We start from the raw sequence: 15,676 nt of genomic DNA on the forward strand, positions 1-15,676 counted from the left end.
TCCTCTAAGCCTGGGGTCCTTGGTCTTGTAGGGGCCTAGAAAGGTGGCTATTTTTAATAATTTTAAAAGGCTGATTGTATAACCCACCATGGAGCTACATAAGACTATTTCAAGATGTTAAATTTATTTGCTCTTGATTCTAATTATTTTATTTCATGTCTTTGAATTTTTAAAAATGGGAAGTTAATTATTACTTAGGAAATGAATTTTGGTAGATGAAGTATTTGAAAACATGAGATTTGCAGTGGAGAAATACTTTTTTGAAAAGACCCCAGTGGGGAAAATCTTTGAACCAGTGTTTCATTTTTCAAATAAGGTACATATTTTGTTATTATTACAACTTTTTCTGCTCTGTTATTATATAACAACTTCAGTTTTTCATTATTCACCCTTTGCTACAAATATACAGCTTTATCAAACAAGGAGAGAAATGTTTTGGAGGTTAATGACAATGTCTTTGAGGGTTCCTTGAGTAGTTTTCAGTAAAGTTAGTAAAACCACGCTATCATGATGTTTGTAGTTATAAATTTCATGTGGAGCACTAAACAGGCCAAAAAAAGACTTAATAAGATTAGTAAACGGATTTGCATATATGTGTGTGTGTGTGTGTGTGTGTGTGTGTGTGTGTGTGTGTCTGGTATAAAATGGAAATAATTTAAGTTGAAGTGTTGTGCAGGAGTACAGTGCCCCAAGTACACTCTACTTAATATAAGAATATACTTAGAATATACTTATGTTTAATATAAGAATATACTATTTAATATAAGAATACATATAAATAAGAATATATAAGAATACATACTGATACTCAGCAGTTATTGTATGCTAAAGGCAATATCTCATTTACTTTAGCTCACAACAACCCTAATAGATAGGTTCTCTTATCCTTATTATTCATATGAAGGAACTAAAGTTCAGAAAGGTTAAGTTACTCATCCAGTGTCATGTAGCTAGTAAGTGGTGGTGGAATCGGAACACAAGTGCAGGTCTTTCTAATTCAAAAGCCCTATCGCCTGTCCTTTGAACTGGTAAAGGAGAAATCACAAGTCAGCATGGAAGAATTCTGCAGAAATTCAGGTTGGGAATTTACTTTGGACTTTTACCACATTACATATAACAAAATAAATTCCAGATGGGATAGAGAGTTAAATTTAAAAAACAAAAGAAACAATAAAATAAAGCTTTAGAAAACTAGAGGGTAGATTTGAGTTCTTCTCAAATCTCTAAAGGAGAATGTCTATTTGAATTGTATAGTAATAGAAGAAATCACAAAGTAAAATATAAGTATATACAACTATAGTATACAAAATTAAAAATTTTTTTGATTATCAAAACAAAAGTATAAATTGGCAACAATTAAGAAAACAACACCCAGTACTGGCAAGGAAAACTGTCATATATTGCTTATGATACAATAAAGCAATAAAGGCCCTTGAGTAACATATGTAAAGGACATAAAAATGTTCATCCCTTTGCACTAATTCTACTTCTGGGAACCTATTGTATTAGATCATCTAAACTATGGAAAATGCTGTCTCCATGAAAATATTTTTGCAGTGCTTTTCGTAAAACCAAAAATAAGGCAAATAATCTAAATGTCCAATATGAAGATAGTGATTAAATTGTCAAACCACCAGATGAAATGTTATATAATCATTATTATCAATGATCATAAAATCTATGTTCCAGTGTAAAACACTGTGGATGTATAAACTTTTTAATCTTTTTCATTTATGTTTTTATTGAGGTTACAACTGTAGAAATAAGGTAATTGTACCTTGAGAGACTGAAATGAAGTATTGTGCATTAAAATCTTAATCATGATTATTCAGGTAATAGGATTACGGTGGATTTCTTTACTTCATTTTCTGAGTTTTTGATAATATGGTTATTTTAAAGTAAAAAGGACATATTCTTTGACCCACAGGATGGGTTTCCAGATTTCCAGGACTCCGTGCAGACACTCTTCCAGCAGGCTAAAGCTAAGAGTGAGGAACTCGCTGCTCTTAGTTCACAGGTAACGTCAACCACCAGTTACTATTTCATAACAGCATCTGTAGGTTAAAAAACAAATGGCTGCTTCGACTAGCTTCAGTTTTAAATTCAGTTTCATCCAAAGACTGAATTTATTTCTGGTTGTTTTTACAATGTCATCTGATCCACAGCTGTATCAGTAAGATAGCAGTATCAACTAGGTTTAGTTTGCTTTGTGAGCAGAACCCGACATCTGCTACTTATTTATTCTTTGAAGTTTTGTAGGAATTAATACAGATTCTCTACTTAAGAAAGAAGCAACTTGATACCAGGAAAACAGCCATGTTGATTATGTGTGTAATACAACTCTGAGATAAAATAGTTCTAGTTCTCAATAAAATATTAATAGTCAACATTGTAGCTATTGTTGAATCATTTCAATTCATGTATAATGAAAAATTAATATGTAGCCTCAGGTGCTTTTGCTGCTAAGTTATTTAATCGTGTACACAGAAATTAACATTTTAAAAAGTCATTTTGCCTTTTAGAAAGTACTGTAAGTTTTATTCCTGTTGATCTTCTCACTAGTGACTGCTTTTGGTCAGATTTAGTAGTGCCAAGTTTTTTGTGTTTTCTTGTTAAGAGAATGAAAAATACATTTCCCCCTCAGAAATCTTATTGAAATTTTATTAATTAATTAGTAACAAATTTAAATGAATTGAAGTTATGGTTCCTTTTGATCTCATTTATTTATTTATTTTTAACATCTTTATTGGAGTATAATTGCTTTACAATGGTGTGTTAGTTTCCGCTGTGTAACAAAGTGAATCAGCTATAGGTATACATACATCCCCATATCCCCTCCCTCTTGCGTCTCCCTCCCACCCTCCCTATCCCACCCCTCTAGGTGGTCACAAAGCACCAAGCTTGACCTCCCTGTGCTATGTGGCTGCTTCCCACTAGCTAGCTATTTTACATTTGGTAGTGTATATATGTCCATGCCACTCTCTTACTTCATCCCAGCTTACCCTTCCCCCTCCCCGTGTCCTCAAGTCCATTCTCTACGTCTGCATCTTTAGTCCTGTCCTGCCCCTAGGTTCTTCAGAACCTTTTTTTTTTTTTTTAGATTCCGTATATATGTGTTAGCATACGGTATTTGTTTTTCTCTTTCTGACTTACTTCACTCTGTATGACAGACTCTAGGTCCATCCACCTCACTACAAATAACTCAATTTCATTTCTTTTTATGGCTGAGTAATATTCCATTGTATATATGTGCCATATCTTCTTTATCCATTCGTTTATTTGATTCAGAATAATAGTATAAGCTTTTATCTATTCTGTGAGTTAATATATTTCACCTATTGATTTTTACTACTGTGAATCAGGATTGTTTGTAACATATATATAGTTTTATATAGTAGATGCCTTGTATTGTTCTTCTATATAGCATGGCAGTGATTCCTATCTGTGTATTTTGACTATTACCTCCTTGGAAGAATATCACTGCTTTGACTATCATAGGTATTATCACACATAGGTAATTTAGAGCAGTGCATAGAGAAGGGACTTAGAGAACACATGCAGAGATAAATTTATATGTCAGCCAACTAATTGTGTACTTTAAAACATGTCTTTTTATGATGGGTTGGAAAATACTTCAGTTTCATTCCACGATGAAGGTGAAGATCCTCGTCGGCACTGATATTTTTCTGCATAATTTGCATTGCTTAATTCTAGAGGGAGGTGTGTTTGTCTTGTTCTTCTAGACAGCCGTTTTACACCTTTTCTCCCCCAAATATACTGTCATCATATCAGAGTTTGTGTACTGGCAGATCCTAAAATAAAAATGCCAAGACTTTGCCCTGTGTTTTAGAAGCAGTTTATAACAGATGTTGCTGTTGCTCTGAGGTTCCTTTTTTAAAAAATCTTTAAAAGGACTCGGTATCTTAGAAAACAAAGCTAAGGTTATTTTGCTTTTGAGCTAGAATGGAATTCTCTTTATAGGATTGAGCAGAAAGCTTTTTTCCTTTTGTACAAAATCTAACATTCTGTGTTTTAACATGATGATATAGACATCAGTGCATATTTATGGAACGTGTATACCACATGAAGTATGAACTAATTTTAATGACTACTAAATATATTTGCTGCAGTCTGAAATTGGCATCTTTAAACCATTAAAAAATCTAGAATGTTTTAGTTACTTTATTTTCACTTTACTTACTAGCAGCCTGAAAAGGTGATGGCAAAGCAGATGGAGTTCCTTTGCACCCAAGCCGGCTATGACAGACTGCAGCATGCTGAAAGAAGACTGTGTGCAGGACTTTACAGGCAAAGCTCAGAAGAGCACAGCCCTAATGGCTTGACTTCTGATAATGCTGATGGACGAGGTACATCTTTCGAGTGACCCACACCTTTAGAGCCAGCTACTCTGTGTACTTCAAAGGGAGACAAAAAATTGCTGATTTTTTAAACTTGATATTTTATGGAGATTATTTTATAGGTTCTCTATCAAAATTAATTTTTAAATTGTCCCTTTTTCTAAAAAGGAAAGAATTCTTCCTGCAAATATAACTTGTAGAGTTTTTTTTTAACCTTATTATCCCTAAACAATAGCTGGCACATGTGATTGACATGTATTTTGTAGAGGGTGGATGGGAATGGGAGATGTAAACAGTACAGATCATTTTTCCTGAAGAAATGGATTCCATGGGAGATGTTTATCATTTTTTAAAAGATTAAAACTTTGGATTTTTTTAGACTTCATAAACAGATTTGTCTGAAATTTATAACATTTGGTTCCTAAGAGAATGTGGTGACTGCTTCTAAAGTACTGTGACAGAGTACAGAGATTTGAAGAGACAGTATAAGAATGGAGAGACTTGTAGAAATTTTGTCTTCTTTCAGGCTTCACATTGGCCTGTAGTCCCTATGAAAATATTTTGTGTGGTGTCTACTTTGGAAATTGTTCTCTTAAACTCAGGTGTAGAAAGTTTTGATTCATGAGCATTTTTACCATTTTAAAAATTATTTCATTTTTTTTGTATCCACATGTGAAGAAAATCCCAAGTCATTGTCATTCACTCATTCAACAGATATTTTTTTAGTACCTCCTATGTGCCAGGCACACTTCTAGGCACTGAAAATGCAGCAGTGAATAAGATAAAGTCCCTGCTCCCTTGGAGCTTGCACTTGAGTGGAGGGAGATGTATAGCATATAGGTATAGAAATAGATCCTGTAGTTTCAAATAGTGATAGTGTTTGAAGAAAAACAATTTTGTAGGACTTTTTTTTTAATGTATTATTATACTTTTTTCAGAGAGTGGTTACTGTAGTCAAAAAAATAAGATTTCTTTCTAAGTAAGAATACCATCTTAACCAGCATTCTTCAACTATAGAGTAAAACATTACACATCAGCAGATCAGAGTACTGGCAAAGAACGTTCTTCCTTTTTAAAATATTACAGAAACTTTTTAGTGGAAGTCTTGTTTAACTTCTCCAGTCATCCTTGACAGTTAAGACTGGAGTTAAGGGACTTCCCTGGTGGCGCAGTGGTTAAGAATCAGCCTGCCAGTGCAGGGGACACGGGTTCGAGCCCTGGTCTGGGGAGATCCCACATGCCGTGGAGCAACTAAGCCCATGCGCCACAACTGCTAAGCCTGTGCTCTAGAGCCTGTGAGCCACAACTACTGAGGCACTTGCGCCTGGAGCCCGTGCTCTGCAACAAGAAAAGCCACCACGAGAAGCCCGCGCACTGCAATGAAGAGTAGCTCCCGCTCGCCGCAACCAGAGAAAGCCTGTGCGCAGCAATGAAGACCCAACACAGTCAAAAATAAATAAATTAATTAGTTAATTTTTTTTAAAAAAAGACTGGAGTTAAGATGCAAAGGCATTAATGAAAGATTTGATGCCTCTAATTTGTGACCCCAGGATAATCCAGTGTAGGGCAACAATTTCCTAAGTATGATGGATTTAGGTTTATGATAGAGTATGATTTGGCATATGAAACCTTTTTTACCATATCTGTTCTAATTACATTTTTTCGTGGATTTGCCATAGGTTTTGTTGTTGTTGTTGTTCTAGTAATGGGCAATTGGCTTGAAGCCATCTCTGTCTCTGTAGTATTTGTTGTTATGTGGTTAATGACCTGCCTTGGTAAAATGGTTGCACTAGTAAGAAAATGCCCTACAGAGGTGATGCATTATCTGCCAGAGTTGGAGTGCATACTGGAAATCTCAGTCTTTTGTTTAGTTTGTGATTAGCTCTTCAAAATGTCCTGGCAGAATGGTAAATCTTGAGACTAGTATGAGTTGCCATTTTCCTCCTAAACTATTATTTTAGATATTTCTCCAGCTATTTAAATTCTTCAGTGCCTGTTGACTTTCCTTACTTATTTCCTAAGGAGTGTTCAGACGATTTGTGAAAACTTATTTTTAAGAAAAACCATGATGTGTCTTTAATTACTCATACTGCTTTTTTTTCTTTTCATTAGGCGAAAGACCTTTGAACCTCCGAATGCCTAATTTACAGAACAGACAACTCCATCATTTTGTGGTGGATGGGGAGCTGAGTAGACATTACTCCAGTGAGGCGAAGTCCCACTCTTCAGGTGAGAATGTGGGATGTGATTAGAGGGAGTAATATTTGAATAAAACATCTTTCTATTCTAATCTCCTAACTTCCACTGTCCCCCTCCTTAAAAAAGGGTCATTACTAATAATGCTACTAGTCCGTTTTCTCCCCTTGGAAATAGTAGATTGCCATATTAATAGCCAGTCTTTTTGAGAACATGATATTCCAAAGGACTGACAGGGAAAAGCTCTTGAAGATTGAGATCATTTTGATTAGCTATTACATGAATGGTGACTTTATACACAATTCTGAACCAGATAATAAATGGCTGGTTTCAGGTATGTAATTCCCTTTTCCAGCCTTTCATAATATGAAATTGGTGGACTGTATGTTTGCTGTCCTGCTAAGAAAACCTTGTGTACCAAAATCTAAACTTTTCATGCAGCTGCATTTGGGGGATGATATTTGTATTTCAGAAGTAAGCTGAACTCCGTAAAAGGACAAACTGTTCCTTATTATAGTTTGGTGTTTTCATGTTTTTATCCAAGTAAAGTGAGTTATACAGACTTAAAGTATTAGACACCAACACCATTTGAAAGAATCTGGTATCATCCAATCTTTGAGTTAAAGTAACTTTAGGAGTTACTTGAAGTCAGTTGTTTCATCTGTAAAATAAAAATAATTTCTGCCTCATAGAATAGTTATGAGGATTAAACAAGATAGCCTATATGAATTGCCTGGCTGATAGGAACTCAGTAAATGGTAGCTACTATTTTTATTCCTTTTCTTATGCTGAATTTCTGTATAGAGAGGGAAATTCATAAAGTGAACTGCCTAATTTCAGATAAGCTATTAATGTTGGTTACTTTTCTAGAATCCTTTTTAAAGTGTGTGGGTGTGTGTGTGTGTATCCCCCAGTATTAGTACTTCATGTAAATATTACATTTTATTGTCATTCTATAGTATTTGTTTGAGGTTGAAATAATTATTCATGTAACTTGGAGGAATGAGTCCTTAAGAAAAGAGAATCTTCATTCTTTTATCCCTGTTTCTCCCACCTTAAGGTTTCATGGCTAGAGAAACTTTTAAAAATAGTTCATGTTTAAACATGGAAGTTTTCTTTCTGCCTCATGTCTTCATTGATAGTAAATATTTTAGACAGTAACTTTGTTGTATACGAGTGACCAGTTTTATTTTATATATTTTATGTATCACTTTGGACCAAGCATTAAATAAAAATCAGTAGGTTCTATATGCTGTGTGCTTTACATACATTTTATGATTTAAGTCTCATATCACCCTGTAATAGATACTATCCCCATTTTATAGATGGAGACACTAAGGCTTAGAGAGGTGTGTAACTTGCCCAGAGATGTATACAGCTAGTAATTGGCAGAAATGGAATATAAATCCAGAATCCAAACTCTTAACCTCAACTCTGTAAACATAAAAATTTTATATGGAATTGCAGAGTCATGAATAGTTGATACTGCTTGCTTTGGAGTTTGGGGGTTTGTTTATAAGTTTGTTTGAGTTTGTTTTTTTGTGACCATTGATTTAAAGTGTCAATACATTTTGTGTTCCTCTTTTTATTCAGAGAGCCTGGGGATTTTAAAAGACTACCCTCACTCAGCTTTTACTTTAGAAAAGAAAGTCATCAAAACAGAGCCTGAAGATTCAAGATAGCTATGATTCTCCCACTGTTCTCTGGAAATGGCATCAGATTTAAGGATAATGCTCCATCATAGAAATAAGCCTTAATAACCAATGTTGCCTCATTCAGCACAAACAGATTTCATAGCCAAAGCTTAAGGACTGATCCAGTAATCTGTGGAAACCAGGAAGACAAAACTACAGCCACAAAAGAAAATTAAGAGAATGTTACAATCTGTAACAGAAATACTGATCCACATTCCTCTGTAAGTCATTTTATGTGGAAAGGCTTACAAATTAATATTGTAAGCATTAATTATTTAAGAATGTACAATGTATTTGTATAATTTATAGAAGTAAAATCTAGATGTTGAGAGCTGTTTGGGCCAATAGGTGTGGATACAGTTTATCTTACTTGAAATTTCATTGTCTACTTTGTGTGTTTTGCGTAAATATTATTGTATGTCAGAGTTTAGAATCTTTGCAGTCATAAAAAAGAAAGTTTAAGTGATGTAGTTATTGGCAAAGTTGCAATGACTTTGGAAAAATGGAAAGCAAATACTCAATATAAGTCAGGAAAATGTTGTAGATTTAATATCTGATAAAACTGATATTGTTTAATAGGAAATGTGTCATTTCTTAGTAGTCAAATGCCATTTTTACTGGCTTAATTAGGCACATAGTTAATAAATACTGGAGTAAGGTCAAAAAAGTGAGCAATAGAGTAGAAAAACCTCTCTTACCTAGTTGACCCAGGTTGCATTTTATAATAGCTACTTAAGGTATAACAAAAATAGGAAGCTATTAGTTGGACAGAGAACTAGAAACAAGTGGACAGATGTGTAAAAGCCTTGACTTAAAATTATTATTTCAGAATGTGTTATATAGATTAAGACATAGTAAGTTAACCCTAAATGTGATAAGGATGGTGACTGTTAACAAAGGCTATAATATATAGTAGAGTAAGTACTGTTTTATATCCAGAAATTCTCTACACACCAGAGTCAGAGAAGCTAGATGGCTCTCCCTGGGGAATGTCTTCCCATGCAGACCATCACAAGTTTAGACAATCAGTGCATCCACATTTGCAGGCATATCTCTATGGAGGTTTAGTTGACACATATTATTTATTTTACAATTTCATTTTCGTATACTTTTCAGATTTATGAATGCAGTTTTTTCTTAAAACTCATTTTAACTTGAAAATCTGTTTTAATTCTCCCTATTTAATTAATGGGTTGTATGCCTATGTATGAGGGTGTGCTTAAATGTTAATAACATACTTGCATACTTACTAGAATTTCACATTGGAATCCATAGTGAAAAACAAATACTACTTCTACCAATTTACATTTTTTCTGTTGGTTTAAGAGATGATGTTTGACAGCTTTACCTACTTCCTCCAGATTCATCTAAACCCAGATATTGCTGAGAAGAGTGTATTGACTTGGAATATGTGTTTTTTGTGTTGTTTTCGGTTCTGCTCTAGGTCATAACTATGTAAAAAATATTAAGTTATAATCTGTTATACTAAAATTCATCAGCCAAATGTTAGATGAAATGTCTGCACTGTAGTCTCTGATCACTGTCACATATATAATTCCTTTTTCATTTTGATTTGTAGAATAGCTTTACAGTAGAAACACCAGTAAACAACTTTTATACTATTAAAAGGCTTTTTTCCCTTCCTAAATGTTTTAATTGTACCATAGTGTTTTGCCCACTGAAGAAGCTTTTTATGGACCTTGCAACTTTGTTGCTAGCTTGAGGTTGATTATTGTGATTGTATTGTTCACTGTGCGTAGAAATAGTATGAATACGATTTACATAGATTGTTCAGTTTTTAATATTAGCCATAGAACTGGTTAGTATCTCAGTAGTTTCATGAAACGTTTCCTGTATTCTAATCTATTTTGAGAAATTCTGTGGGTTTTTTTAAAAATTGTGTCTATGGTTCAAGTTTGTAGATTTTAATAAGCAAAAATTTTTAAAGATGTGGTAATCTTCCAACTAATATTTATCTGTCTTTCATGACCGCACAAACTGCATCTTTAAATCCATAAATAAGTTTCCTTAAGTATCATACTTTTCTGGTCTTTCATGCTTAATGATAAGGGGGAAGCACAAGAAAAATTTCAGTAGAATACAGTTTTAATTTTGTAAACACTAATGTATTAAACTTGCTATACATTGAAGCAAATAATATATATTTTTATTTGAATTGTATATATGAATTGGATGTTATAACTAGTTGATTGTTTTCATTGTGTTAGAGGTATTTTCACTGAACAAGGTCAATTGGTTACCTCAGTATTACAACCAATATAGTCCAAGGGACCATTTCTCCCCAAGTCTGTTTTGTACTTTATTACGTGAAGTCTGCGTTTCTGTGACTATTAAAGCTGTTGGTGAGGTGGGATGAGTGCAGTTGCTTCCTGTGGCAATAAAGACTTTGTGTGCCCCACGTATCTCTGTTTATAGAGCTTTCTGCATAGCACTCCTCACAGTACTATTAGCCTACCTGTCTCCCCTCTCTCATTTGGTCTGGGCTTGAGTGTTAGGGGCCAGGGGCTTATACCTTAAGACTAAATATTATTGTCAGCTACCTTCATTTTTATAAAGTTATTTGGCAGACAGGTACTCTGGTCTGTCAGAGAGAGAATTTGGTTTATTTTGTTCTCACTTAATGTTACAAAGACATTTTGAAAACTACCCACCATGTCTAACCAACTAAATTAATAAATAAAAGGGGGAACATTAGGATTTAACATTCATGATATACTAATATTTGCAAAGTGTTAATGTGATTTGGTCTCAGTATTAAGGGCTAATTATATGAAATTCAACTAACCTGTGGTAGAGAATTAGCAGAAGCTTTGCAACAAAATTGTAATTGATGAGTTTGGTAGATTAATGAAGAGCTTCAGTGCTGAGCCACGCACTCAGGTGAGGGTGGAGGCCACAGAAGAAATATAAGACATGATCTTTGCCCTTTGGGAACCCAATACCTAGTTGAATGGGAACTATTACCACTCAGATAAAATCCAAATTTCAGTCTGTTACAGAGGGATGAATAAGGAACTGACATTTAACTGCATTCTGTGTTCAGTAGGCATTATGGTAGTAGATACTTTACAGGTGAAAGCACATTTAGTGAGTGAGACTCGAAATCAGCCAGGACTGGAATAGTTAACAGAAAGAGGTAGGGTGTGCTTATAAAGTCATAATGGTAGTACATTTTACCTTGAGGTCACTTTTTAAAAAATTATTAAGCTGAATGCTTGAAAATAATGCTTGCCATGAATAATCATTCTTTTGACAGTCCCGTTGAACCTGTCAGAAGGCAGGGGGAAACAAGTGCTTTTTCCTGTCCTTAATTAGTAAAACCACTTGGGTAAAAGCTTTAAGATTTGGTGATTATGAGCACCTAGTGTACCTTTACAATTATAGTTGACGGTATTGAAAGACTTGAAACCTAAATAAGCATGCAAGGAATTTCCTAACATATGGTCTGCTCACTTGGCTACTCAAATGTTTTAAGTATTACTGACACAGTACCCATTTTGCTGGTGACTTCACTTAATACTGCACTGAGTCTTCAAAAGAAAATCAACAAGACATTAACCTAATGAAACTAGGAGGTCTATCTCTTATAGGAAATGAATTCAGTTAGTAAAAAGCTGAAGTTAGAATTGAGCAAACGTGTTGTGTTTGTAACAGCTTGAAGCATAAGACCAAATATGGTAGCTGCTATTTAACTAAAAACCAACTTATGGTCCAGCTGTGTGCATGGGTGGTGTTTCAGGGAATACAGGCTTATTTATTTGTTATTATCTGTGGGTGTTCTCAAAAATGAGATTCTCAAGTGGGCCTCCAAAGTTAATAAAAGAATGATCCAATGTCCAGAAATTTGTTTTTATTGTAAATATGTTTAATCTCAAAAATCCTTCCTGTTGACTGTTTCTTTAGTGACTCTATGATTCTTATTTTACATAGAAGTGATCAAAAGCTAAATGCCAGTGTTTTTCTTACTTTCTGAGTATGCAGCAGTTAAAGCTTTAAAACCTCTTCTCTGGCCTTTGTTTCTACTGACCTACGAAATATTTTTAAAAAGGAAAAAAACACCTCTATGGTGTTTTAAATTTTTTATGCAGAGCTAATCAGAAATTTAGAAATTTATTTTGTAAGTTCACAATCAACTGATAAAGTTAGAATCCAAAAACTTAACTGTGTTTAACTTTTTAAGTTCAACTTATAAATAAATCTTTTTCTATCCATAAATTTATTTTTAAATTTTTATTATAGTTGCTTTACAATGTTGTGTTAGTTTCTACTGAACAGCAAAGTGAATCAGCTATATGTATACATCTATCCCCTCTTTTTTGGATTTCCTTCCCATTTAGGTCACCACAGAGCATTGAGTAGAGTTCCCTGTGCTATACAGTAGGTTCTCATTAGTTATCTATTTTATAGTATCTATAGTATCAATAGCAATATTAAGAGAACTATGAATAATGGTTGACTCCATTTACAAAATTGGTTAAGATCCTTTATATTTCTATTCTTTCATATTCTTCCTGTCTACTAAGGGCCACAACATTTTGAAGTATTAAAACAATATCCTATTGAATTCTGGGTCTCCTGGTTGTGTCTGTTTGGTCACAGTTTCCAAGGTTTTATTATTCTGACAGCTAAATAATCTACTTCCAAGTATTGCTCCCAATAAGGTTAAAGGTCTATTCTTTACCAGTTCATCTTCAGTTAAAGGAAATTTTTATGCCATTTTTGTAGCAATTGCATAAAACTTGCAAGAGAAATGCGAGTTTTGTGATTCATCAGAAACGAATCACAAAAAATGCTGATCTTAGTTTTATTTCAACATCCATATCAAATGTTTAGTTATGATCCTTTTTCTGTTGCCTCTAATTTTTTTTACTGTATTATACAATTGCTGTCTGTTTAAGTTTTCCAGTGTAACTTCTCAAAAGAATTGACTTCTTCACAATCTTGGAAATAGAGTTAATTGAATGCTGCCATCAAACATAATATTGCAAAATGGAGATTAAGTACATGTAACACTGGTTTAAGATGGTAGCGCCAAACAAATGTTACAATCAACCTGAGAATTTTTGTCATCAGCCTATTAAGAGTGACAAATTTTGTGAATTTCCTGGTAGTCCAAACAATTTGGTAATCAACCCAGGCTAGTTTTGCTGTGGGTGAGTACCAGTGATGGTATAAGTTAGATTGTGCTTCATATTTACACATTCTGAAACCTTATGAGTCATCTTTGCATTAAAAGCTTGCACCTCATAAATTTATGCTAAAAGTGCCGTGTTCAACACCCACACACAATCCTAAGCAAATAAGGCCGTTCTCATGTAACTGTCACAGACACCCTCTGCTGACAGGTCACTAAGGCTCAAGTATGTAGGAAGGTATTTAAGTAGTGCACACGTAGGTGGAATCTTAGCGGTAACTGGCTCACCAGAGGCATTTTATAATTTTCTGAGACTACCTACCATCCTCAACTGTGAACTGTTAAGCCAAACATCTGTGGTCTAGCCCCATGCCCTTCTATTTAGTATCCTTCCCAGAAGACAGAGTGATCTTTTTGGTAGCATGTTCTCATACTGTGGGTCCTCCAGAGTCACATGATTTTAGTTATAATTCCAAAAAGGAGTACACACTTTCTACCCTCAGGTCTCTGACAACAATGTAAGGATGTTTCCTATCAACAGTTAAAATGGATTAGGTCATCTTTTTCCTTTCTGAAATCAGCCAGTTATTCTATCATGAGAACATGCCCATACATTGATTGAGTGAATTTCTTCTGCATGCATCAGCTAATTCTCAAATTGGAGCACATCTTTCTGAGTTTTACTTATGGGAATACAGCTTGTGTAAAATAAGACAGACATATCACAGATATAACCAGGTACTTAACTCCAATTCTTAGAATATTAAAAAGCAATCTCCACTTGTTAAAAAGAGTAACATGGAAGGTGAAATAAATTTTAGGTTACCTAACTTATTCAAAGAGAAGAAAAAAATATTGTAATATTTAAAAGTGAGGAGAGATAAAGATCTAATTTCCCAAGATTTTAACTATTATGTATATAATAGTTTATAGGAAAAAAAAGTCACTTGTATGCTCCTTTATTAAAAAGACAACTAGTTGTGCTTTGCAAAGCACATGATCTAAAACTGAGGCTTATACTTCTAGTGACAGTTGTAGTAGTGCCATATATCAAATTTACCATTTTCTAGCACTGGGCTAACTGCTGTACATTTAATCCTCTCCACAACTCCAGGAGGTAATTATTATTACCCTCATTTTACAGATGAGGAAACGGAGGTTTCCCCAGATTAGGTAATTAGTTATCACACCCCTAGTAAGTAGTAACTTGGGCCAGTCCACTTGTTGGATGCCAGTCCATGTGCACCCTATCCTGTCAAATTTCCTCTCAACTGAGTGGCCTGTACTGTATCAATGTTTGACACAATAAACACTTTGAAATGCAGATACAGCTTAACTATACACACATGTAGAAACTACTGGGCCAAGACATGGAAAGAACCTAAATGTCCCTTGACAGAGCAATGGATAAAGAAGATGTGGTGTTTATATACAATGGAATATTATTCAGCCATAAAAAAAGAATGAACCAATGCCATTTGCAGCAACATGGACGGACCTAGAGATTATCATACTAAGTGAAGTAAGTCAGAAAGACAAATACCATATGGTATCACTTATATGTGGAATCTAAGATATGACACAAATGGGCTTCCCTGGTGGCACAGTGGTTAAGAATCCGCCTGCCAAGGCAGGGGACACGGGTTCAAGCCCTGGTCTGGGAAGATCCCACATGCCATGGAGCAACTAAGCCCGTGCGCCACCACTACTGAGCCTGCGCTCTAGAGCCCACGAGTCACAACTGCTGAAGCCCGTGCACCTAGAGCCCGTGCTCTGCAACAAGAGAAGCCACCGCAATGAGAAGCCTGCACACCGCAATGAAGAGTAGCCCCCGCTCACCACAACTAAAGAAGCCTGTGCACAGCAACGAAGACCCATGCAGCCAAAAATAAAAATAAATAAATAAATTTAAAACAAATAAATATGACACAAATGAACATATCTACAAAACAGAAACAGACTCACAGATAAAGAGAACAGATGTGTGGTTGCCAAGGGGGAGGGGAGGTGGGGGAGGGGAGGTGGGGGAGGGAAGGATTGGGAGTTTGGGATTAGCAGATGCAATCTAGTATGTCTAGGATGGATAAACAACAAGGTCCTACTGTATAGCACAGGGAATTATATTCAGTATCCTGTGATAAACCATAATGGAAACGAATATGAAAAATATATAAATGTATAACTGAACCACTTTGCTGTACAGCAGAAATTCACTCAACATTGTAAATCAACTATAATTCAATAAAAAATTTTTTTTTAAAACTAGAAAAAAT

General features: G+C 34.7%; 2 protein-coding genes across 12 annotated transcripts in view; one reads left to right on the forward strand and one right to left on the reverse strand.

The window, feature by feature from the left end:
* NAB1 (NGFI-A binding protein 1) overlaps positions 1 to 10,671 on the forward strand; it is a 43,625-nt gene extending 32,954 nt beyond the window's left edge. Inside the window, exons 5-8 of one of the 2 annotated variants that reach the window (XM_082467197.1) lie at positions 1,928 to 2,017; positions 4,208 to 4,367; positions 6,471 to 6,587; positions 8,148 to 10,671. In XM_082467197.1, the coding sequence (XP_082323323.1) occupies positions 1,928 to 2,017; positions 4,208 to 4,367; positions 6,471 to 6,587; positions 8,148 to 8,236 (456 nt within the window). In that variant the 3' untranslated portion in view covers positions 8,237 to 10,671. Of the gene's footprint in view, positions 1 to 1,927; positions 2,018 to 4,204; positions 4,368 to 6,470; positions 6,588 to 8,147 lie in introns of both variants that reach the window. The other variant, XM_082467196.1, reaches the window with a different exon arrangement.
* Positions 1 to 15,676, reverse strand: part of LOC309663385 (uncharacterized protein) — a 349,815-nt gene that overhangs the window by 116,556 nt on the left and 217,583 nt on the right. The window lies entirely within an intron of this gene.

This window comes from Balaenoptera physalus, assembly GCF_965194825.1.
Source record: "Balaenoptera physalus genome assembly, chromosome: 6".
Taxonomy (NCBI): Eukaryota; Metazoa; Chordata; class Mammalia; order Artiodactyla; family Balaenopteridae; genus Balaenoptera; species Balaenoptera physalus.